Source organism: Nicotiana tabacum, chromosome 4, assembly GCF_000715075.1.
Source record: "Nicotiana tabacum cultivar K326 chromosome 4, ASM71507v2, whole genome shotgun sequence".
Classification (NCBI taxonomy): Eukaryota; Viridiplantae; Streptophyta; class Magnoliopsida; order Solanales; family Solanaceae; genus Nicotiana; species Nicotiana tabacum.
The window spans coordinates 32636423-32663233 of record NC_134083.1 but is presented as its reverse complement, the minus strand read 5'-3'; the positions used below and the strand labels follow the sequence as shown (position 1 = coordinate 32663233).

The 26811-nt window shown below is 39.3% G+C and overlaps 2 protein-coding genes across 5 annotated transcripts; one reads left to right on the top strand and one right to left on the bottom strand.

Moving 5' to 3' along the window:
- Positions 1-13918: 13918 nt before the first annotated feature.
- Positions 13919-14812, bottom strand: LOC142179862 (uncharacterized). The gene is made up of 2 exons (XM_075250750.1): positions 14495-14812; positions 13919-14359 (listed from the first exon to the last, which is right to left on the bottom strand). The coding sequence occupies exons 1-2, from the start codon at positions 14810-14812 to the stop codon at positions 13919-13921; spliced, it is 759 nt and encodes a 252-aa protein (XP_075106851.1).
- Positions 14813-18309: 3497 nt separating this feature from the next.
- LOC107799171 (nucleobase-ascorbate transporter 6) lies at positions 18310-26570 on the top strand. Of its 4 annotated transcripts, none has more exons than XM_016622255.2 (15): positions 18310-18960; positions 19053-19266; positions 19893-19990; positions 20103-20276; positions 20635-20735; positions 21070-21145; positions 21252-21311; positions 21413-21597; positions 23565-23661; positions 24006-24092; positions 25215-25273; positions 25359-25450; positions 25571-25648; positions 25738-25898; positions 26003-26570. In XM_016622255.2, the coding sequence occupies exons 3-15, from the start codon at positions 19931-19933 to the stop codon at positions 26219-26221; spliced, it is 1449 nt and encodes a 482-aa protein (XP_016477741.2). In that variant the 5' UTR covers positions 18310-18960; positions 19053-19266; positions 19893-19930; the 3' UTR covers positions 26222-26570. The 4 variants fall into 4 exon arrangements, with proteins under 4 accessions (XP_016477741.2, XP_016477742.2, XP_016477743.1 ...); XM_016622256.2 differs by having other exon boundaries at positions 18550-18719; XM_016622257.2 differs by lacking the exon at positions 19053-19266 and having other exon boundaries at positions 18578-18719.
- Positions 26571-26811: the final 241 nt, after the last annotated feature.

The following is a 26811-nucleotide window of genomic DNA, read 5'->3' as shown; positions in this document are numbered from 1 at the left end:
CTTATGAGCAAGAGCGGCTTTGATAAATATACAGATCCTATAGAAATCCCTCGACTATCAGAGTATAACTTCAACATTGGTACATCCGCCATCGTATCGGCCATCGGACGCATCAAAGACACCAGATGGCCTCGACCCATGCAAACCGATCCTGCCTAAAGGAATCCCAATCAAATGTGCGAATATCATGGAACCCATAGTCACAAAACGGAAGATTACAGGCAACTAAGAAAGGAAGTGGCCCGCTTATTTAACAAAGGGCACCTTCGGGAATTTCTAAGCGATAAGGCGAAGAACCATTTTAGAGACAAGGAATTCGGTAAGCGAAACGAGCCAGAAGAACCGCAACACGTCATTCACATGATCGTCGCCGGCGTCGATACCCCCTAGGGACCGATGCTTAAACACGCTAAAACGTCGATTGTGAAGCGATCTCGAACTCAAGATCATACACCCACATGGACTTTATCCTTCAGTGATAAAGATACAGAGGGAATCATCCAACCCTATAACGACGCGCTGGTAATATCCGTACTCATGAATAAAACTAAGATTAAGCGTGTGTTAATTGATCTAGGTAGCTCAGCCAATATCATTAGATCGAGGGTCGTAGAACAACTCGGCCTGCAGGATCAGGCCGTACCCGCAACTTTGGTTCTAAACGGATTTAATATGGCATGTGAAACCACTAAAGGCGAGATTACCCTACCGATAAACGTGGCCAGAACCATCCAGCAAACAAAATAGTGTACGGGGAACAACCGGCCGCAAAAGGTGATATGAGATATAATGCCCTCTTCGGAAGGTCGTGGATCCACAACATGAGAGCCGTACCCTCGACCCTACACCAGGTCCTCAAATTCCCAACATCGGGAGGTGTCAAAATAGTGTACGGGGAACAACCGGCCGCAAAGGAAATGTTCTCCGTCGAAGAAGCAAAATCAATATCCTGACCTTTACCAATAAAAGGATCAGGTTCAAAGCAGAGCGCCAAATAGCAATCACAGACATCGGCTTCGACCCGGTCAGGTAAGCAAAACATTGAAGAGGACGATGATGATCGATGGATCCCTCGATCCTTCGTAACCCCCGATGATTTCGATGCCACCAAATCAACAATTGAGGAACTGGAGCAAATGGTACTGATCGAACACTGGCCCGAACAAAAGGTATACCTGGGAATGGGTTTGAGCCCCGAACTTAGGAAGAAACTCATTCAATTTCTTATCAATAACATCGATTGTTTTGCCTGGTCCCATCTAGATATAACAGGGATCCTGCCGGACATAACGGCGCACCAGTTAAGTTTGAACCCTATGTTCAGACCGGTGAAGCAAAAAAGAAGGCCCCAGTTTGAGGAAAAACACGCATTCATAAAGGACGAGGTAACCAAATTTCTCAAGATAGGGTCCATTCGGGAAGTAAAATACACCGAATGGTTAGCCAATGTGGTTGTTGTACCTAAAAAAGGAAACAAACTTAGAATGTGTGTGGACTATAAGGATTTGAACAAAGCATGCCCTAAAGATTCCTTTCCACTGCCCAACATCGATCGTATGATCGATGCCACGGCCGGCCACGAGATTCTCACATTTCTCGACGCCTATTCCGGGTATAATCAAATTCAGATGAACCCGGACTATCGGGAAAAGACTTCATTTGTGACCCGATATGAAACATATTGTTATAACGTAATGCCCTTCGGGCTAAAAAATGCAGGAGCTACTTATCAACGCCTAGTAAACAGAATGTTCGAAGAACAAATAGGTAAAACGATGGAAGTCTATATTGATGACATGCTAGTTAAGTCCCTGCGCGCAGAGGACCATTTGGCCCATTTGCAGGAAACGTTCAAGATTCTGAGAAAATTCAACATGAAGCTCAACCCCGAAAAATATACTTTCGGGGTCGGTTCGGGCAAGTTCCTTGGCTTCATGGTCTCAAATCGGGGAATTGAGATTAACCCCGACAAAATCAAGGCCATAGAAGACATCACCATCGTGGACAGCGTGAAAGCTGTACAAAGGTTAACGGGAAGAATTGCAGCCTTAGGCCGATTCATTTCAAGATCATCGGATCGAAGTCACAATTTTTTTTCCCTACTCAAAAAAGAAGAACGACTTCGCCTGGACGCCAGAATGCCAACAAGTGTTACAGGAATTGAAATGATACCTCTCGAGCCCGCCACTGCTTCATACTCCAAAAAACGGACGAGCAGATCTACCTGTACTTGGCGGTATCGGAAGTCGTCGTAAGCAGCATCCTAGTTCGAGAAGAGCAAGGTACGCAATTTCCCATTTATTACGTGAGTCGGACCTTAGGAGAAACGGAAACTAGGTATCCGCACTTAGAAAAATTGGCACTTGCCCTGGTAAGCGCATCTAGAAAGTTAAGGCCGTATTTCCAATGTCACCCCATAAGCGTATTAACCACCTGCCCACTCCGTAATATTTTACATAGGCCCGAACTATCAGGCCGATTGGCCAAATGGGCCATCGAACTCAGTGGGTACGATATCGAATATCAACCTCGTACGGCCATCAAGTCTCAAATTTTGGCAGACTTCGTGGCCGACTTCACGCCAACCCTCATACCCGAAGTCGAAAGGGAACTCCTTTTGAAATCAGGTATATCGTCTGAGGTATGGATCCTATTTACGAACGGTGCTTCGAATATAAAGGGGTCCGGGTTAGGCATAGTTTTAAAACCCCCCACGGGTAACATTATTAGGCAAGCTATTAAAACTATCAGGTTAACTAACAACGAGGCCGAGTATGAAGCCATGATTGCAGGTCTTGAACTAGCTAGAAACTTGGGAGCAGAAGTAATTGAGGCGCACTGTGACTCTTTGCTGGTGGTTAGTCAAGTAAACAAAACCTTCGAAGTCCGAGAAGGTAGGATGCAAAGGTATCTGGACAAACTGCTTATCACCTTACACCATTTCAAATAATAGACCCTACGGCATGTCCCACGAGAACAGAATAATGAGGCCGATGCTCTAGCAAATTTGGGATCGTCGGTCGAGGAAGGTGATTTGAGCTCGGGGACTGTCGTCCAACTTTCAAGATCGGTAATCGAAGAAGGGCACGCCGAAATAAATTCTACTAGCTTAACCTGGGATTGGAGAAACAAGTATATTGAGTACTTAAAAAATGGAAAGCTCCCTTCAGACCCTAAAGATTCCAGGGTCCTACGAACTAAAGTTGCTCGATTTACGTTGGCTGCGGACGGAACACTATATCGAAGAACATTCGATGGACCGATGGCGGTATGTGTGGGTCCGGGAGATACCAATTATATCCTCCGGGAAGTACACAAGGGCACTTGTGGCAATCACTCCGGCGCCGACACATTAGTCCGAAAAGTGATCAGAGCGGGGTATTATTGGATTGATATGGGCAAAGATGCGAAAGAATTTGTTCGTATATGTGATAAATATCAGAGGTTTGCGCCAATAATCCATCAAGCCGGGGAGCAACTTCACTCGGTCCTATCCCCGTGGCCATTCATGAAATGGGGGATGGACATCGTCGCCCCTCTGCCGTCGACCCCAAGTAAAGCCAAATTTATTTTATTTATTTATGACTATTTTTCTAAGTGAGTTGAAGCGCAGGCATTCGAGAAAATAAGAGAGAAAAAAGTCATAGACTTTATTTGGGATCATATCATATGCCGATTCGGGATACCCGCCGAAATAGTATGTGACAATGGGAAGCAATTTGTTGGCAGCAAAATCACAAAATTCCTCGAAGATCACAAAATAAGAAGGATATTATCAACACCATACCACCCTAGTGGGAATGGTCAAGCCGAATCAACGAACAAAACTATTCTTCAAAACCTGAAGAAGAGATTGAACGACGCGAAGGGAAAATAGAGAGAAATCTTGCCCGAAATCCTTTGGGCATACCGAACAACGTCAAAATCCAGTACGGGGGCGACCCCGTTCTCCTTAGTATATGGTTCTGAAGCATTGATACTAGTCGAAGTCGGTGAACCTAGTCCCAGATTTTGATTCATGACAGAAGAATCAAATAACGAGGCTATGAACACCAGCCTTGAATTATCGGACGAAGGACAAGAAGCTGCCCTCATCCGACTGGCCGCCCAAAAGCAACGAATCGAAAAGTACTATAATCGAAGAACTAAACTCCGCCATTTCAAGCCCGGGGACTTAGTGTTAAGAAAGGTCACCATCAATACTCGAAATCCGAACGAAGGAAAATTAGGACCAAATTGGGAAGGACCATACCAGGTGCTCGAGAACGTTGGAAAAGGATCATGCAGGCTCGGCATCATAAACGGCAAACAGCTATCAAGCAGTTGGAATGTATCACATCTAAAACGGTACTACTGCTAAGGCACGACCTTTCCATATTCATCTAACTAACCCATGCAGAAGTCCGAACAAGAGCCGAAGAAGATCTTTCGATCAAGAGCACGTGTTGCACTCTTTTTTCCTTAGACCAGTTTTCTCCCAAATGGTTTTTTTTGGCAAGGTTTTTAATGGGGCAACCATCGATCTTGCTGCACTTTCAACAATATCCGATTCCTCTTTCCGACAGACCTCGAATACCAGGGGAGCATCAGGGCCCTCAAATACATCGAGTTCAGGTGCAAGATAGTCATCTCACAACAAGGTTCCAACAGGAAAAATTGTAAGAGCCAAATGGTCAAGATGAACCATGCTCATATAGATCGGCCCAAACATAAACACATGTGCAATGACTTGAGATTTATTGTTGAACCAGAATTAAGATTCACTCGACTATTAAGCCTACGGGCTACTATTATTCTGAGTTCGAGCAAAGCACCCACTCTACCATTTAAGCCTACGGGCTACTTACATTTCGAGTTTGAAACATTCACTCGACTATTAAGCCTACAGGCTACTGTTATTCTGAGTTCGAGCAAAGCACTCACTCTACCATTTAAGCCTACAGGCTACTTAAATTTCGAGTTCGAAACATTCACTCGACTATTAAGCCTACGAGCTACTGTTATTCTGAGTTCGAGCAAAGCACTCACTCTACCATTTAAGCCTACGGGCTACTTACATTTCGAGTTCGAAACATTCACTCGATTATTAAGCCTATGGGCTACTGTTATTCTGAGTTCGAGCAAAGCACTCACTCTACCATTTAGGCCTACGGGCTACTTATATTTCGAGTTCGAAACATTCACTCGACTATTAAGCCTACGGGCTACTGTTATTCTGAGTTCGAGCAAAGCACTCACTCTACCATTTAAGCCTACGGGCCACTTAAATTTCGAGTTCGAAACATTCACTCGACTGTTAAGCCTACGGGCTACTGTTATTCTGAGTTCGAGCAAAGCACTCACTCTACCATTTAAGCCTACGTGCCACTTAAATTTCGAGTTTGAAACATTCACTCGACTATTAAGCCTACGGGTTACTGTTATTCTGAGTTCGAGCAAAGCACTCACTCTACCATTTAAGCCTACGGGCTACTTAAATTTCGAGTTTGAAATATTCACTCGACTATTAAGCCTACAGGCTACTTACATTCCGAGTTCGAAATAATCACTCGAATATTAAGCCTACGGGCTACCTTTATCTCAAGTTCGAGCAAGCACGCACTCTACCATTATGCCTACGGGCTCCAATATTTCAAGTTCCAAACATTCACTCGACGGCTAATAAGCTACTTTTTACATCTACGAATTATGTTCCTTCAAAGTGTGAATCATCGACTCAACAAGCAAACTCAGGGGCTACAAACCTGATCGATCAGAGAGACTACAAGGTCAACATTCGATTAAAAGTCTTCACAGAACAAAAACAAGTCGACCTGATTATACATATATATACGAAAATTGCCTACGAGATTAATGTACAAACATGAAGAATTCGAAACTAAGCTTCCTGGTCGAGCTCTTCCCCATCCTCGGATCCGCTTTCACTACCATCATCATCATCGTCATCAGAAGCCAAGGCTTCAGCTTCCGCTTCGAGCTGTTTTGCCTTTTTCACCTCTTCGGTAAGGTCGAAACCTCGAGCATGTATCTCCTCGAGGGTCTCCCTCCGAGACCTACACTTAGTAAGTTCGGTAACCCAATGAGCTTGAGTATCGGCGACCTTCGTCGCTGCCCGGGCCTCCATCTGAGCAGCCTCAACATCAGCCCGGTATACAGCAATGGACTTATCCGCCAAGACTTTCGACGACTCAACCTCCGCCTTAGCCTCAACAAGTCGTGTTTCAAGCTACTCGATCTTCTTAGCTTGAACCGACCCCTTTTGCTTGACATTTCGAAGTTGAACGTCGACCGATAATAATTTTGTCAAAATGGTCTCTTTTTTCGCTGCCAGGCGGTCAAGGGTCTCCTTCCACCGATTGCATTCAGCTCGGATTTGATCGACTTCTTCTCGAAGTAACCCGATCTTTTCGATCTTCTGCTGCAACTGAGATAACGAAGGGTTAACTTCCACGGTTGAGTCAGACCCATACTTTAACAGAACGAGGCTCACCTGCTTATCGAGCTCGACCCCTTCTTCACGGACCTTAGCCAAATCCGCTTGGAGGTCCTTTATAGCCTCGTCCTTTTGGCTGCAAAGAAGCCGCAAGGCATCTCTCTCACCTGAGACCTTCCGGAGCTCGGCCTCACACTGGCTAAGATCGACTCAAAAACTACTAATGGCCTGCACAGTAAGAAACACGAGTCAAGTATGGAAAAGAACAAATAAACGAAGTATGGAAGAATCATTACCCGAGTAATGAAACGCTGAGCCTCCTCCAATAAAAGAGAAGCGTCACCGATATCGGAACCATCGTCGACTCCAGTAAAACAATCCCTGAAAGGATCCCCTGCACCAGAGCCTGCACCGATATCGGGAGTCTTCAATTCTCGAGCTTCCTTCAGCGCCTCCTCAGAAAAAGATGGAAGAGAAGGCGAATCACCTATTGTCATAGCCCCGAGCAAATCGCTCGAAGTACTCCGGCCGAGATTCTGGTCTTCGGGAACAACCCCGACAGGTACAGTCGCCATCGGCTATGGGAGCTCTGGCAACCTCGATGGCCTCCGTAGACCGGACTACCAAAGCCGATGAGCTATTTTATTCTTCTTCTTTTCTCAGTCGTTGGACCGAGTCAATCAAAAGGACAATTGTTTTTCTCTTCACCCTACGAGTTTTGGGCTTGGGGTCCTCTGACCGAGAGGAAGCTTTTCGCTTCTTATCTTCCCCCTGCTTAGGGACCAGGGACTTGTTTCTTTCCTCGCCGCTCGAAGGCCTCAAATCGGGATCCCTGGTTATACCTGCACAAGAGGAAATCGGTAATGAATAGAACGCAAAGAATACTTCAAAGGAAACAAGAAGCAAACCTCACCATGGTTCTTGGCCTCCCATCTGCCTTTTGCCAAATCACGCCAAGCGCGCTCGGCGTAAGAGGAGGTCGAGGCTAACTTCCGAACCCAGTCCTCGAGGTCGGGCACTGCTTGTGGCATCCAAGGGGCAGCTAAACATCAGGGAAGGACATCAGAAAAAATCGGAAAAGCACCTGAAAAGTGAACAAAAATCACTTACGGTCAAAATTTCATTCTTCACGGAACGACATCTTCTCCTCCGAAATGAGATCACGGGTGCTCACTCGGATATAACGACCCATCCTACCTTGATCCTTATCTTCATCGATGCTCGATATCAATGCCTTCGATGCCCGACGATGAAGTCTGATTAGTCCTCGAAAGATCTGAGGCCGATACAGTCAAATGAGGTGGTTCAGAGAAAAATCCAACCCTTCGGCTTTGATAGAGAAGAAGCGCAATAAGATCACTATACGCCATAAAGAGGGATGGATTTGGCCAAGGGTGACTTGATACCTTTTGCAGAAATTAATAATCACCGGGTCGACGGGTCCCAGTGTGAAGGTATAAGTATAAACACTTAAAAACCCCTCCACGTAAGTGGTAACATCCTCATCGGAAGACGGAATTTGCAGCACGACCTCGGAACCCCAGTTGCAGTCTTTTCGGACGGCCTCGAGGTGATCCTCCATTATAGAGCATGTATACATCGATATGTGTTCACATCGACCCAGAACGGAGGAAGGGTTCTCTACCTTAAAATCAGTTTTCAAAATGCATGGGCCAGGAACATAGTCATGAACTGACGGCTCCACCGGCGCCTTATCATTAGACGGCCGTGAGGAAGAGGCCTTTTCCTTCTGAGGTACAGTTTTGGAAGTTTTCGCCATTGATATGAAAGGAAAGAGTGCAAAGGAAGAAATAGACAGCACCAAAATTCTGGCATGAACGGCTCCGTAGCAGCAAAGTAGAGAGGATAAATAGGAAAGTCTGGAAGAAGAGAAGGCGCAAAAATGGTAAAAGTTGTGTGGAAAGATTATTTATAGACTAAGGCCTGACGGTTCGGTATCAGCGGTGGCCGACCACCGTCTGACACACATTAAATGCCTCGGTAAAACCGAGCCGATGGGACAGCCATCACATACGTCGAGATCGGGTTCGATAGAAACGTCGGCATAAATTTGATCGAGCCGCAGGGAAATCATATCGTTCCTCGCCACATCCTTTCCGAGAAACGAGGGGACTATCTGTGTACGGTCAAAACCGATTCTCAATCATAAAGACCGGTGGAGACAATGACGTTTCAGTCGAAGGGTATCCGCATGGCGAGCTCGGATGAATTCCGAAGTAGAGACGTCGAGCTTCGAGCTATAAGACCAATCAACCGCAAAATTCGATATCATTATCGAGCCCGCGTCCGAATCGGACTACGGGGTAACGACGACCGACACAGACCCCGTATATCGGTGCTCCAAGCCAGAACCGAGCTCGAACTAAAACTGGGGATTCGATCTAGCACCAAGCTCGAGTCAGTGCCAAGCTCGCAGACAAGAGCCGTTACAACCGCACCAAGGGAGAGAATCTTGGCGAGAATCAAGGGAGAGACAAACCATCATGGGTTCTCCACTATATGTATTATTTTATGTTGTTACAAATAAAGTAGTGACCCTATACTATAAAAAGGGAGATAGACTGCAATAGGGGCAGGACACATTAAGATTTCATTGTGTTTGTTCTTCTAATATTTTTTAGTCTTCCCGTCCATCATTTCTTATTTCATAGCAAAAAATACCTGTATCGTCATTTTATATCAAAGAAATTTGTATACCCTTAGAATCATATCTAAATTTAACGTTATCCGATTTTTCGGGTAAACAACTTTCTTACACAATTTTCATTAATTGAGTGACCACCTGATAATCAACTCAAATTTTCAACGATAGATAGATGTGGATGGACATTATCTTCTACTTGAATGTATGTTACTTCAAATGAATAGTAAGTACAGTGATAACCTACATTCATAAAACCAAAAGGAATGGAACATATGAAGTTTCGTCCCCTTCCTAAATTATTATGTATGTAATGAGAAAATGATAACAGGGCAGAGGATTTGCAAGGGGGCGTGGTCCCTGTGTGGAGGTAGGTTATCTTGTTAAATCATGGAAAGCAACACCCCCACGTCCTGTCACCTTTTTTCTTTTTATTCTTACCCTGCCCCTTTTTAATGGAATAGCTAAATTTTTACCTAATTCTAATAAGCTCATGATTTCAGTTTTTTCTTTTTTTTTTTTTTTTTTTGTAACGAATCATTCTCTTATTCCTTGTTAAGATATGTTTCTAATTTTACTTCAATCAATTCTATCAAGATAATTAGTAGAAGTATATTATTTCGAGACTCGATTCATTTTCATTTTTATACTCTTCATTTCATGCGCCTATTTTCTTTTACTTTTCTCTTGTCAATTGAGCACCAAAAAGACCTTGAAATCCCTAAAATACAGACATTGCGCTACAAAAAGAGAAAGAACAGAAAGTGAGAAATCATCCACTTTTCTCTTTCGATATATAATTTTCCTGTTTTCCTTCTTTCTTCCTTTCTTTCCAGCTTTTTCGTTCCAGTTCTTCCTAGTTTACTACGGTGCAAGCCTTCAACTCGTGTTTGTGTGGATAAGGTTGTTTTTCATGCTTAACCATATGGTCCATATCTTTTCTTTCTTTTGCCACTATCTATTTTATCACCTAATATTGTAACACTGACTCCTTTGAATTGATATGATCCACACGTGAAGTCAGCTAAAAGCTAAACACACAATTTTAGAGAAGGTATATACTTGTGCTAGTTAGCAATACTCCATTAGTGTAATATTTCTTGTTATATTTGATAAAATATGTGTACAGATCTAGCTGAGAAAACAATTGCATGTGATTAAGAAGAAATCAGTATAGAGAGAAGAAGACGAGTGAAGAAGAAGATGTATGCATTATCTGTGTAACTAACTCTGTTAATATAGAGTGTTAGTTATATAATGGTTCACACGAGTCACGTGTGTAAAATAGATAAAAAAAAACTAAAATACCCCTGACTAACTAACATAACTACCACATGGTTATATGACCCTACATTAATACTCCCCCTCAAGCTGGAGGTTGGAAGACATCCAACACTCCAAGCTTGGAAACTAGCGAGTGATGCTGAGCAACAGATAGACCCTTTGTGAGTGATGTGACATGGTGTGGTGCAAGTAGCCCAGACTTGATTTTTTGTCGCACAAAGTGACAATCTATTTCTACATGTTTGGTACGTTCATGAAATATGGGATTCTCAGCTATTTTAATAGCTGCCTTGTTGTCACAGAACAATTGGACAGGTTTAGAGATTGACATCCCTAGTTCCTCGAGAAGGCCTGGCAACCAAGTGACTTCTGCTGCCACAGCTTCCATACTTCTATATTCTGTTTCTGCTGAACTCCTACTAACTGTTTGTTACTTCTTAAATTTCCATGAGATCACAGAACTCCCTAATTTGACGACATATCCTGTCACTGATCTCCTAGTATTAGGGCAGGCTGCCCAATCTTCATCACAGTATGCAGTCAAACTGTTAACTGGCTTTGCATGCAGAAGAACTCCTCGGCCTAGTACTCCTTTGGTATACTTGACCACCCTTAAGGATGCATCCATATGAGATTGCTTTGGACTTTGCATGAACTGGCTCAATGTTTGCACTGCAAAGTTAATGTCAGGTCGTGTGATTGCCTTAGTACAAGAGCTTCCCAATCAGCTTCTGATATGCAGTAATGTCTTCTAAGTCTGGATCTCCTAGCTTTCCTACATGAGCATCATACTCTGTTGTGGTAAGCTTTTGATTCAATTCCAGAGGTGTTGAAATAGGCTTAGAGCCACTCAGACCTACACCTAAAATTAACTCAAGTGCATACTTTCTTTGGTTCAGTAGAATCCCCTTTTGTGATATGAGAACCTCAATACCAAGGAAGTATCTTAGTTCTCCCAAATCCTTCACCTTGAATTGGCTTTGTAATATCCTTTTTGCATCATTGACTAGCTGAGGGTTGCTTCCAGTGATCAATAGGTCATCTACATAAACTAGTATGATGACCATATCTGAGCCTTGTTTCTTGTTGAACAGAGAGTGATCAAAAGTACTCTGTAGGTAGCCATGTGTGATCAAGGCATCTGTAAGCTTTATGTTCCAGTGTCTTGATGCTTGTTTCAACCCATAGAGCGACTTTAGCAGCCTGCAAACCTTTCTCTCCCCTTGTCTATGAAAACCTTGTTGCAAGGCCATGCATACTTCTTCATATAAGTCACCTTGTGAGAAGGCATTGTTTATATCCATTTGATGCAAATTCCATACTTTTGCTGCAACAATGCTGATAATGGTCCTAACAGGTACTATTTTTGTCACTGGAGAGAAAGTATCATGGTAGTCTAAGCCCTCTTTTTGATTGTAACCTTTAGCCACTAATCTGGCCTTAAACCTTTCTACTTCTCCATTTGCTTTATGTTTTATCTTATAGACCCATTTTGATCCAATGGCCTGCTTCCCTGGTGGCAGATCAACCAACTTCCATGTGCTGTTTTCTTTTAGTGTACTTATCTCCTGTTGCATTGCCTCAACCCACCTGCTATCCAGAGTAGCTTCCTTAAATGATCCAGGTTCAGTGTATGCTGAGAAGGCCTTCAAATAAGACTGCTATCCTACAGTGAGGTTTGCATATGACAATCCTTGTGAAATTGGATATAGACTGTTGCATGTGAATTTCCATTTTGTCATATAATCCTTTAGCCATATAGGTAGTCTAGAGGGTCTTGTTGATTTCCTGACATCAATCACAGCATCTCCTTCAGGTGAAATGCCTCCAACTTCTCCAAATGCATCTGATGCTAAAGGATCTGAATTAATGCTGTTGATATCTGCCTCTTCCTAATTCTGTGATGATAAATGATCAACACTGTCTGCAGGTAATTCTTCATGTAGCTGATTTGGTGGATCTGTTTGTGTGATGATTGGAGATGTACTTTCAACTGGGGTAGGAATATTATGAGAGCTAGGTTGAAAGGTGTTAGGATTAGAGGGTATCTCAATAGGCATTAACTCAGGAGGATCTTGTGGGAATATGTTATCTAGGTCTGAAGTCATTCCCTTGAAAGGAAATACTTGTTCTCTGAATGTGACATCTCTGCTCACTAGAAATGTCCTGCTCTCCAAATCATACAACCTGTAGCCTTTTTGAGTTTCTGAATATCCTATCAGTACAGTCCTTCTAGCTCTTGGAGCAAATTTGTCTCCTCTTGGTAGAGTGCTTGCAAAATATAAACAACCAAAGACCTCCAAATGCTCAATCTTAACTGGTTACTTATAAAGAACTTCATACAGTGATTTCCCTGATAGAGCAGAAATTGGCCATTTATTTATCAAGTAAACTATTGTTTTAACACAGTCACCCCAGAATCTGTTTGGCAAGGAGTTTTGAAACTTCAAGGCTCTAGCTACTTTCAGTATATACCTATATTTTTTTTCCACCACCCCATTTTGTTGGGGTGTGTATGGACATCTACTTTGATGCACAATTCCTAATGAAGTCAATAACTCATCACATTTTGAATTAAAGAATTCAATTCCATTATCTAATCTCAATATTTTGATATTCAAACCAAATTGATTATGCACCATGGTAAAGAAATCCTTTAATACAACAACTACTTTACACTTGGATTGTAACAAACATAACCAAGTATATCTGCTAAAATCATCCAGTAGAGTCACAAAGTAGTATTTTCTGTTATATGTTGGTATCCTATGAGGACCCCAAACATCTATATGCACAAGTTAAAAAATCTGATCTGTTTTACTAATACTAGGCTGGAAAGATAGTCTATTTTGCTTTGCTACTAAAGGACATATTTCATAGCTATGTTGTAACTTGGTATCCACCTTATTCTTTAATAAAGGGATATGTTGCGTTGTAATAGTTGAAGGATGACCTAATATTATGTGCCAAAGTGCTGAATCTTCCTGCATTTGCACAACACTTCTTGCTATAGTTGGGAATTTCCTATTGAGCTCCTTCTTCAGCAGATACAAACCATTGTGTTCTTTACCAATCTCTAGTACCTTCCCACAAAGACCCTGAAATACACAGAAATCAGGGAAGAATGCAGCACAACATGATAACTCCTTAGTCAGTTTAGAAACCGATATTAGATTGAATTTAAAGTCAGGGACATGCACTACATCTCTCAGTGTCAAATCCTCTAATATCTTCATATTTCCTGCATGTGCTACATGACATTTACCTCATGTAGGTACTTGCATACCATTGTTATTTTGATTTTCAATCTTTCTTATATAATCTAATACTTCTTTATAAGGTGTAACATGATGTGAAGCACCTGTATCTATTATTCAATCATAGTTAAATGCCTTGGATAATAATGAAGTTATACCTGCCATTAAAGTATGATAGTCATCCGGATCAGGATCTGGTTTGTTCAAAAGTCCCAACAGATGTTTGTATTGATCTTCTATGAAGTAATGCCCCTGTATCTGAGTAGTGGTGTTAGAACTCCCTCATTCTCCAACTGATACATTAGCATACCTCTTCACACCAGAGTTTTGAGTTTTTTTCTTGCTTTTAAAGTCTGGTGGATAACATATAATCTTGTAACAGTTCTCCTTCAAATGACCTTTGTAACCACAGTAATCACATATGAAACCTGGTTTCCTTGTCGCCTTGAAACCTTGTCCTCTTCCAGCTAGCATAGTTAAAGGCTCCTTATCTGAATTAGCTACACTAAGTGTTCGTTGACTCTTTTCCTGAACTGCTAAGGCATATGCTTGATTCACAATTAACACAAGTATTTTAAGAAGGATCTCACTTCTCACATGACTGTAGCTTTCATTTAAACCAACAAGGAATTGCAATAAGCATACGTTTTTAAACTGATCTAGAAAAGGCTTAGTTTCCTCACAATCACATCCTGCTCCTAGCACCGTTAAATCCATTTCATCCTGCAAATCCTTCATTTTAGTATAATAAGATGTTATATAGTTTGTACCTTACCTCAGAGTTCCTATTGTTGTCCATAAGTGATAAAACCTAGTAAGGTTCGATTTGTTAAAACGTTCCTTAAATTCATTCCACACCTTTCTTACATCTGACGCGTAGATGATGCTTGGCTGCAATTCAGTAGATATAGTGCGACCAATCCACAAAAGCACCATAACGTTACATCGTTCCCATTGATGCCCTAATTCCCCTCTATAAGAGCTTTTTAGACAGGTTCCATCTATGAACCCTAACTTGTTTTTAACCAACAATGCCATTCTCATCGATCTGCTCCATAGCGCGTAGTTTTCAAGTCCTGTAAGCTTGATATCAATCAATGCTATTCCGGGAGTGTCAGTTTGTTGTAAGAACAGTGGATGATTGTGATCAATTTGTAGATTTCCAGTTTCCGCCATGACAGACCAGCTTAAGCTTCGACAATGGCCGTCAATTGAAATTTTAAAATCTACGATCCAATCTCAAATCGCCCGCTCTGATACCATGATAAAACCTATGTACAAATCTAGCTGAGAACACAATTGCATGTGATTAAGAAGAAATCAGTATAGAGAGAAGAAGACGAGTGATGAAGAAGATGTATTCATTATCTGTGTAACCAACTCTTTTAATACAGAGTGTTGGTTATATACAACTGGTTCACACGAGTCACGTGTGTAAAATAGATAAAAAGACTAAAATACCCTGACTAACTAACATAACTACCACATGGTTATATGATCCTACTTATTATATAGTTATCCTATGAGACTTTGCAGTATAGTGATCAACGGGCTGCCATTATGACTAATAGGATTTGTTTCTTTTAACCAACTTTTTGAGCTCGCAGAATGATGGACGATCTTGACAAATCATGTAAAAGTGGGGAAAAAGTATCAAAAACAAAACTTAAGGAGGACAAAACATAAGTAGCCCCATTTTCACCCCAAAGTGACCTTTTATGATTTTAGTTGAAGATTCATAAAGGTGCTTACGGCCAATCAAGAAGGCTACAATTTCTAACTAATTTATCATGTTACAACCATTGAAACAGTATTTGTTAGCTATTAAAAAAAGGAGCCAAATGGAAAGAATTATTCGGTATCTTTCAAGAGATTTGGTGTTTTCCCAAGTCCTAATCGACTTTCAGTGGAAAATTTGCTGTCATACTTTTGCCATATTGATTGTTAAGACTGTTAGCTAGTCAGCAAGTTCATTGATGGGGCCTCTTGACCTTATTAGGATGTAACATGCCTATCTAAATTTTAGGTGAGTACATAGCGAAAAATATATATAGTGCTGGAGCAAAGCCATAAAATTATTACTCTCTCTTGTGTCTACAATAAATAATCATTTTACCTTTTTTGTTTTGATGCAAAATAAGTGTTCATTTACATAATCAAGAAAGAATTAATTTTATTTTTTCAAAATTTGTCCTTTTTTATATATTTTAATGTGTCAAGGTAATAATTAATTAAGGTTAATTCAGTAAATACATCTTTTTTTCTATAAGAATTCGTATTTCCTTAATGGATGTGATAAAGGTAAATTGGTCATTTATTGTGGAAGAAAGGAGTAGAAATCGTTTTCATGCCGAGGATATCGTTTTCTTGAAATTTTGACGTGGCTAGATGGCAGTTGTTTTAGCAAGTCTTAGTTCATGGGACGCATTAGATTTGATTGAATTACGTGTCAAAAAGAAGTATTTAATGAGATTATAGAGAAAAACATTTATGAGTTTCAACAAATTCTTGCACGATATTTTGGTTCGTTGCTCAATTATGTGATCGTTTTAAGACAATTTAGCTTATTGGATAATTATGACCTTATTGTAAAACGTTTTACCCCTATCATTAGCGTTCAATTATGTTGTGATAGTGTTATTATCTTGAACAAGATAGTTATATGATATTACAATGTCGTCGATATATTTCCGTCATCCAAAAGGAAAATTAGCACATTACGCACTGGTTCATAAGAAGTCTATACTTTTATAGAGTTACATTAAATGTTCTACATATCAATAAAGACCTTTTTATCTAGGAAAAACATGCACTTACCAAATGATTTATTAGCTCAAGTGACAAACGGAACTAAGCAAAATAACCAGAGTTTATTTATAACTTTGTAACTTACTTGAATTGCAAATGTTAGGTTTGAGGATATATAGATGTATTAAAAATGCAATAAAAGAAAGTATATACCAAGCCTGTGATACAAGTAGAAGTTGCATATTCAAATTAAATCGATATCATCAAGAAACCCAAGTCCATATTTTACAGTCGGAGTTTAGAAGTGATTTTGGTAAAATGGGTAGATTAGTCATTGAAACTTACAAAACTCCATATTTTTAGCTGAGACAGCACTACAATCATTCGTAACTTTAGGTTTAAGGTTCTTGGAATTAACACCTTGGGATTATCCTAATCACTTATTCGAAAAAGCAATAGAAAAAGATCCTTTTAATTTTACTGTTATAACGAATTATTCTCAATTCCGCCGAAAGATCCACTTTTTTTTCCCCACCTTTTTCACAAATTCGCTTTTTAACCATTGAAAAGAACAACTAAAAAGAAGAAGTGACTTTTAATATACTACTACAGTAAAAGTAAAATAAAAAAAAGAAAACACATAAAATATCCTAAAAAAGAAAAAAAAACAAAGTGGATTTTTTTTTGTTCATTCAACAACTATATATTGAACTAAACACTAGAAAATAATTATAACACACACGAAAAGAACTTTTCAAGAAAATATTTTTTAATAAAAAACTAACTTCCATTATATCAAGCACACTCGATATAAATTGTATGTACTCCATAAGTTAATACTATTTAACAACTCATAAGGAACATTTTAAAAATTTTCTGATGCTTTGAAGAATACATGTCACGTGATTTTAACCTCTTCAGCAATCACCCAATTTTTGCCGACTGCAATGGCAAGGTACATTATTCTTGTTTTGACTTCTGAGGAGCTAAGAGTACTTTTTTCTTTTACTATTAAGTCATAAGGATAATAATGAATACTAATAACTGCACCAAAAAAATAACGATAAATTATTGTACCAAAACCCTAATGATAAATGCTGACTACTTTTATATTTAGAATTAAACCAACTACTTAGCGTAAATTTAAATTAGTGGAACAAGTGAATATCAAATGTTTAAATTAGAAAGAAGATAGAACCAAACTAATTACAAGTATGAAGAAATATCTGGATTGTCAAAATCAGAATGTAAAATTGGTACATGTAAATTGTAATAACTTCTTTTCTCCATAAATAAGTCAAAAATTATAGCACTATAATGTTTGATATTATATTGTCATCACAAAACAAAAACTAATAGTAGGATTTTTATAATTATTTTTCTTTTGGGAGGGACTAAGGTGGAAATTTCCTCAAGTATCAACAAAATTCGAATAGGGGATCTGATGCAAATTGGAACCAAAAATAAGGAGAATGTGTCGGTGTCATTTGTTTCCTTTCCAATTTGTCTCTTCTTTTTGTGCACCCCAATATTCCTCTATTCTTTTTTCTGGATTAGTTGGTACAAATTCCTCAATCATATTAGTCAAAACTCAATTATTTCTTTTAATAATTTGGTTTGCTTAACTTGATTCTGCAGTATATTCAAGGACAAATCCGTCATTTAAAAAAGAACTGAAACAATGTAAGACGTAAATAAGATAAATTTAATAGAAGTTGTTTTGCATATAATTTCTTAGTGACAGACGATAAAAAAAATTTAACCAGAAAACTAGGTGCATTCCCCTTTAAAATATGGACGACAACAATAGGAGAAAAATAGTAAATTAATCGACAGAGAGGGTGGACAGATGGTAAAACGATAACGTTTCTTTAAAGACAAAAATTCCCTGGTTATAAATTCATAAATGGTGTATTTTACTACTCCTACTACTTTCTTATTGAGGTGTCAACCCCTGGGAGCGAATGTGTGTTGACTCAATTCGGAAAGAGAAATAAACAAATAAACAACATTAATAAATGTGTGTCTGATCGAGAGATTCTTCGAATTTTTTTAATTCTTACATCTCTTTATGAAACAGAAAGAGAAGGGGAAAAAAGAAGCGGTGTTCAAAGTTGGGGGGCCAATTTTGAAGTCTTTTTATCTTTACATTTTTGCTTTAATTTTGGCATTAGACTGCAGCAACAAAATACCATCTTCATAAAGTTGGTAGTTTTTTCTTCTTCTTTTTTTCCCTTCGTATAACCTCTGTTTTCCCCTTGAAAATCATTAACTGAAAGTGGGGTCTGTGATTTTATTGACCTTAATACTTCATACCAACTTGAAGTTGCTTAAGGTAGTTTCTTTCTTACAGTGTCAAAACACTGTGTTACAGTTTCATTTCATTTGCATTTCTCTTTTTTATTTTACAGTAAGATATACTAGTACTAGTAGTAAAAAGTGAGTGGATTTTGTGGGAACATATATACATGTGGGTTGTTGTTCCAATCTTGTCAAGCTTGCGTGGTTCATATATGAGTGATTGAGCTTTTTGGGTACTCTAAAAATTAAATCTTTTCTGCAATCTTGCTTTCTAGGTACTCGAAACAAAAAGCTTGAGTCCTTTTTCTTTTGCTAACCTTTTATTGGTTTCTGAGAACTGAGAGATTTATTATGTGTCATTGTGCAGATTTGGGATTTTGCACCGCTTAGTCTCTCTACTCTGTAGACACTTCACCGAATAGTGTACTGTCCTCACTTTGAGAGAGAGAGAGAGAGAGAGAGAGAGAGAGAGAGAGAGAGAGAGAGAGAGAGGGCAGGAAAGGCAGATGAACCAGCACCACATCCACCAAAAGATCAGCTTCCCAATGTTTCTTACTGCATTACCAGTCCTCCTCCTTGGCGTGAGTGTTTAATTCTGTGAGCTTGATTAGTTCTTAGTTCTTGTTTTAGCATAGTAGTATAATCTTATCCATTCTTGCTGAAGCATATTGGCCCTGATTTTTCCTGAACTCTGTTTTCTGCCCCACAGGCTTTACTATTTCTCAGTGAATTGCTTCTTAGTGTAGTGTGTGTTGCTGTATTAAGCAGAGCTCACATTAATTGCTTTAGTTTGACATTTTCTATATTTTCTCAAATTCTAGTTGTTAAAGCATATGACTTTTATTTATTTATTTATTTTCATTTAGCCTCTTAACATATTTGACTGTCATTTAGCTTTTATATTAGTTGTGCCTGAAAGTTCTTCCCTTTTTTTGGGGGTGATTTGTATACTTTATGCTATCCTTTGGTAGTCACACATGAAATATCACGCAGCCTTAGTAGAAATCTTGTGTCTGGTGGCTGATTGTAGAAACTATTGTCCTGTTGGCTGGCATTGGAGTAATATCTAGTCTGTAAAGTAATTGCTTCTTTTTGTGCTGCTGATTTTGAACAAAATGTCATCTTTTTATTTTTGTATTTTGTTGCTGATTATTTTCCGAAATGTGGATTGTGGACTATGCTGATTTTGTCTTATTGTTTAATGCAGCTGAGGCTATCCTTCTTGGATTTCAGCATTATCTGGTTATGCTCGGTACCACAGTTATCATTCCTACGGCTCTAGTTCCCCAAATGGGAGGAGGAAATGTGAGGCCTATTGACAGCGGAAAGCTGTTATACTGCTTAAAATGAATTGTTCTATTTCGACTTAAAAAGTAGTGTGACAATATTAAACAAAAGATTATCTGCCCTTTCGCAGGAGGAGAAAGCCAAAGTTATTCAGACATTGCTATTTGTTGCTGGGCTGAACACCTTGTTGCAATCTTACTTTGGAACTAGACTACCTGCTGTGATTGGAGGGTCTTATACCTTTGTTGCACCTACAATTTCAATTATCCTTTCGGGACGATGGGAAGACCCAGACCCTGTTTCGGTTAGTGTCTTCAGATGCTAATTTTGTCCTTTGTTGTTTGGATCATGTATTATAGTCAATTGAAAAGAAAATTAGAGAAATTGGTTTTGTGATGCAGTTTTCTCGTAGGTATATCAGTTGGATGACAGTTTAGCTGTTCTTATTCTCTTTATAATATTATACTTGAGTGCCAAAAACACTGATCTACAAACTCCTTAGTGGCTTTGGAAACTAGTAATCATATTTCCTCAAAATAATTCTTATTAGTGCATGTTCTTTTAATTTTTATAGAAGATGTTTAGGCATAACGTAGGCTCATCCACTGCATCTTGGTGATGTTCTGTCCTGATATTATGTTACATTTTCTATTTTTCATCAGAGATTCAAGAAGATAATGCGGGCCACCCAAGGTGCACTTATCGTTGCTTCAACACTTCAGATTGTCCTAGGCTTCAGTGGTCTTTGGCGCAATGTTGTAAGGTTTGTTACCATCACAAGATTTATTTGTGTGCCATTTAGTGTCGACATATGACTGGTTGATGTTATTCCCTATGTATAGACTTCTGATCTAGTTCCTATTATCTCAATGTATGACTGGCTGATGTTATTCCCTATTTTAGACTTATGATCTAGTTCCGATGACTTAATAAAGCACTCTTTTCTACACCTGTTATTGTCTTTTCTGGGATTGAAGATCAAATAATTGCTTAAAGGGTCAGTTTTGGTGGTTTGCACCATGTCATTGCATCATCATTTTGTGTTATTTCAGTGAAAAGTAGCTCTGATTGGCATTTTATTTCTGTCCATTATTTAGGTTTTTGAGCCCACTTTCAGCTGTTCCTTTAGTTTCTCTTGTTGGCTTCGGGCTCTACGAATTTGGTTTTCCCGGGGTAAGTATTGATGTAGATTAGCCTTTTTTCCTTTTTGGTTGTCTACTTGCTTGTTGCTATATAATGGCTGAAATGTTTTCTGTATCTGACTACCTTCTATGTTTAGGTTGCCAAATGTGTTGAAATTGGGTTGCCACAGCTGGTCCTTTTGGTCATTTTCTCTCAGGTGAGATGCTTTATCGAAAAATCATATTGCTATCACCTTATGCTGCTTTGAATTGTAGAATATAAAAATTACAGATCATTTGATTTTGGTGGTCATTGCAGTATTTGGCACATTTGATACGCCGAGGAAAGAATATATTTGATCGGTTTGCTGTTCTTTTCACGGTGGCAATTGTATGGATCTACGCACACCTACTTACGGTGGGTGGGGCTTATAATGGGACGCCACCAAAGACCCAAGCAAGCTGTAGAACGGATCGTGCTGGACTCATTGATGGTGCTCCATGGTGAGTGCTTTTTCTCTTCCTTACGCCTCATCCTTTTCTGCTACATTTAGTGCCTGGTCAGACCTCTGGAAATTCCTTTGGATTTCCTTTTGTGGGTCCAAAAGTAGGATTAAAATGGATTTTTTTTTATGAAGTTGAACTTTAAAGTAGTAAGTAGCTCTCATGCTACTAATTTGCTAACGTAATTTGAAGTATTTGTAGTATGGAAATAAAGAATCTCTTACTAGGGACTACGGTGGTGGTGCAAGCTGGGTAGAATAAAAAGGAAGTAGATTGATTAGTTCTAGATATGTTAACGAGCCCAACCTATGCCGAGAAGCGGGAGATCAACTTGCTTGGAAATTTCCTGAGCTCAAGCCCTATCTTGGTTGTCATACGAGCTTAGCACTTGATCAAACAACTAAAGAAATAGCTCAAAAAGTTGAGCTTGAACTTGAGCTCGAATGCGAAAACTGAACTCTCTCTGGACCATCACAATTTCCAACTTTATTTGTCTGTCGCAGCCTGAAAGCACATATATAGACCAGATAGGACGAAAGTTTAGTCACCTTCGTAGGATAATTAATAAATAAGCTTTCACCAACTAGATTCAAATTTCAAGGATTATAGGGGCATTTGATTCCTTATGCATGAGGAAGACATTAATCAGATGTATCTGTCAATCAAACCAATGAAAACTTTGTCAATCTTTGTCTAAATCTCCGCTGAATCTCAAAGAATTGAACAGAAAATGTCAAAATTTTGACATTCAAAGAAGTTGGAATCATCATTGACTTCATGTTAAAGTTTTGAATGTTTGGGTTCGTGATGATTGATGGTGACTCCATATAGATAAACATTGGAATATGATTAATGGCTGGTGTTTGGGATGGTGAGTGACGGATTGTGTGGCAAAGGGAAGAAGCACAAGCATCTGAGTGTGCTTTTGCTAGGGTATTCGAGTTGAGCCGAGCCGGGATTAGGTGAGCGTAGCTTTTTTAAATAATCAAGCTCGAGAAGGATCTGAAACTAAGCTCATTTAATGCATAAATGAGCTTGCTATCTTTATTGATGAACAGATTGGATCATATACATCTCTATGCTGGGACACAGAGGATAGTTTACGTGATGTATATGGCAACCACAAACTTCGGCATAATGACACTTCCATATTGATACATGAGATAACCTCATAATGAGCTTCTAATTCCGAGATTTTAATAGACTTACAGACTCATGAACTGTCTTCTTGTCGCGTGATTTAAGGTTAATCACCTCATTAGATTCCATCAGCAGGAACTCTAAGAAGTTAAAATGTGACTGGTTCTTTCAATGATGTGAAAAGTAACACGCTTGCTATTTTTCTCAAATGACAATAGAGGAAAGATAAAGAGAAATAGGTTGAGGAATTTGTAAGATAAGCCTTTGCATGGGTGAAATTCGGCAATTTTGTCTCCATCACCATATTAGTCGCAATTGAAATGTGCTTATCCTATTTATTGCTATTAATTTTTACCTTGAGCATAATTGGTAGATATCACATTTGAATTACGATTTAGGAACACTTATGTGCAAGTAATAAGTAACCCAATTAGCTCGTGATTGAGGCGTGGTAGTTACTTTTGTATGTGCAAGTGAATACGTAAGGATGGGTGTTAGAAGCTCACCTACCTGATTTTCATGTTTAGGAGCAGATACATTGTCTTTTGAAGTCAGCTGTCAGTTTTTCACTGTTGTACTTCTAAAAGCACAAAAAGTTTACTGTTTTCTCCACTTCCACTCCTTCAATGGTGGTATTATTCTTGCAACACATGATGTGCTATTTTTTTGTGCCAAGCTTTCTATTTGTTTAGCACTTTTTCTTGTATGCACCTTCTATAGTTCACAATGTTGTCTATTCGATTTGGTGCCATTCAAGTATTGTCAATTCAAAGCCACTTATAATCTGTAGTTGTTGATCATATTCTCTCGCTGGTCTTTGTCCGCAGGATTAGAGTTCCATACCCCTTCCAGTGGGGACCACCTTCATTTGATGCTGGTGAAGCATTTGCTATGATGATGGCTGCATTTGTTGCTCTTGTTGAGGTTAGTTTACCCGGCTGGCATAGCAATTGGTCAAAATTGTGAATGCTTTACACTATCTCATTGGAGGTTTTGTGTGTTAGGCCACATTGCTGACTGCATAGAATAGGCTCAGTAACTATTATGAACCCCTAGTTGTTGGGGCAGATGTCTAAGAGTTGTTTTTCAACCCTAATCTGTTCTGTTCTTTTATGATCCCCTGCTCTATTTTCCCCCATTTTGCTTCCTTTTCAGTTCTGTTGTTTCTTTGCACTTCTTTTGATTGCTAAGTTTTATGAAGAAAAAGATACCTGGGCTAGACAAGCCTGGAACCGACTCCCTTCTGATGGTTGATTTTGTTTTTTCAGTCTACTGGTGGTTTTATTGCAATTACGAGATATGCAAGTGCTACTCCCTTGCCACCATCCGTACTCAGCAGAGGTGTAGGTTGGCAGGTAAAAAGGCGTTTTCCTAGAATCATCCCTCCTGCTCCCTTTCTTCCCCGTTCTTTAGCAAAACGGAACATGAATCGTGAATAATATCTTCTAGTTGATGTGGATGTTTACTTGCAATCACATGCGTAGGATTTTTTGGAATGATTTCTGCTCTTGCCATTTATACCTTTTGATTAAGCTTCAGGTTATCCACCAATGTTGTGATGCATCCATCTCCCCAAGTGAAATCTATTTCCTCTCAAATTCAGGTCTATAGAACAATTATTCTGTAATGCCAATTTTAGTCAAATTGGTTGCTGACCTGCAGATTTCAATCTACTTTGGACGTGATGTAAACAACAGATGCCATATCTAGCCGATATCTTTTTTTGGGCTAAAGATTGGAACACTTCAAAATTCATGCATGGCCATCTGATGACCAATAATACTTTCTTGCTTCCTCTTGTGGTTTCTAGGTATTCTTCCTGCTTCCTAAAGCGCAACCTGATGCACTAAGCTCCTGCAGGGAAGAGTCGGATCAAATTGGGTCTATTGTAGGCAGCCTTACTTTACTTTTTCTATACCAGACTATTTTCACAGTTTGAACCCGTAGTGTCCCGGTCTCATGGCAACAACCTTACCATTGCACCAAGTCTACCTTTCCTCTCTACACTATCTAATCATTTTTCCTATGCCTTGTGTTTGCCCTGGAGCATTCTTAATAATCTCAGAAGACTGGGAATCGGGTGTTACAAGCCAAAATTATGCGAATATTATCTAGTTCAAATATTATTGTTTCTTGTGCTTTCTCATTTTTTCTGCAATCTGTACTTTTTACAGTCATGTTGTGAGCCTATGCAAGACTTAAACAGGCTAGCTAACCCATTAGTTAAATCGGGAAGAGCAAGAGCTAGAGCTAGAGAAAGGAGTGTTGATTAACTGGATCTGGATAACTGAATGTTTGGACCATGAGAAGAGAAAAGAAAGCCTCTTTTTGTGAGATCATGTATTGGGAAAAGAAGAGCTCAATAAGATTCATGAGAATGAACTGTTTTCTTGGTCTTTCTACTTTGCTCTTTATTAGTTTCAAGTTTCAGGTCTTGTTGCTGTCGTTAACTTAACAGTCTTTTGTTTGTATCTCAGGGAATTGGCATTTTACTGTCTGGGTTGTTTGGCACTGGGAATGGATCTTCTGTATCTATGTAAGTCCAGAAAAATTCTTCTACCGAGCGATAAACTCTTATTATAATAGTTGATTGAGATGTCCTTTCCTCTGCGTATACGCAGTGAGAATGCAGGTCTTTTGGCACTGACACGTGTTGGCAGCAGAAGAGTTGTTCAGATATCTGCAGGGTTTATGATTTTCTTCTCAATTCTCGGTAAATCACCTGCTTAAACATTCCCTTTGAGAAGGATCTTACTGATATTTTTTGATAATCGACTACGCCCCTCCCTTTCCTTTTTCCCTGTGATTGTCTTGACAACACCATCATCTTCAGGAAAATTTGGAGCAGTCTTTGCTTCAATACCAGCATCCATTGTAGGTGCTTTGTACTGCATTTTCTTCGCTTATGTAGGTAAGCATATGGAAGCAAGTTCAAACCAATAATCTCTGATGTATGTTATTGAAGAATTAGTGAGTTCTTATGTTGTTTGTCGTTTGTAGGCGTTGGAGGCTTAAGCTTCCTCCAGTTCTGCAATCTGAATAGTTTCCGTACCAAGTTTATATTAGGTTTCTCCATCTTTCTGGGTTTGTCAGTGCCACAGTACTTCAACGAGTACACAGTTATTGCTGGTTATGGACCTGTTCACACGAGTGGACGATGGGTATGGAAAATTGGCATTAGCTTCTGAATGTCTTAGCACTTACTTTTCCTAGTCATGTATTAGAGCTTGCTGAGAGAAGTTTCTCGTGCTTTGTTATTGTTCAGTTCAACGACATGGTTAATGTGCCCTTCTCATCGGAAGCATTTGTTGCGGGTATTCTGGCTTATTTCTTGGACAACACAATGCACAAAAAGGATAGTCAGGTAAGGAAAGACAGAGGCAAGCCATGGTGGGACAAGTTTAAGTCTTTCAAGACCGACACGAGGAGTGAAGAATTCTATTCCCTTCCATTCAATCTCAACAAGTATTTCCCATCTGTGTGATTTTGGGGTATCATGAAGTTTAAAGGGTCATTACTCAATATCATCACAAGTCTCTGGGCTTTATTGGGAGAGCATTAGTGCTGGCTTTCAAATGTACCTGTTAAATGCAAAAGGTATGAATAGTCTTGACCACTTTCCAAGTTGCTTAGAACATTTGTTAATTATTTTATCTATGGTAAGGTCATGGTTATATGTACTTTGAGTAGTAAATAGTAATAGAATAAGCTTGCTGCTTCCAACTTATGCTAATTTCAGCAGCAATAAGCCTCTCGGATATGGGGTCAAGCAGACTTATAATGGTGTTCCCGTGATAGTAAACATAATAGTATAATTTTCACTGCCCGTTTAATTGCTTGTGAGTTTTTTCATAGAAATAAAATTTTCAATATGTGAAATACAGCTTAACTTCATGATAATGAGGGTCAACTTAGGATGGTTTCTTCTTTTTCTCACCACATAATTCTTGCATAACTTTCGCAACTGACACGGGTTATATGTATAATGAAGCCGAAAAAAGGAAAAATGAACACAGTTTTATGTAGGTCAATTTTAAATTGATTGTAGTACGTATGTATCTGCTATTTTCGAAA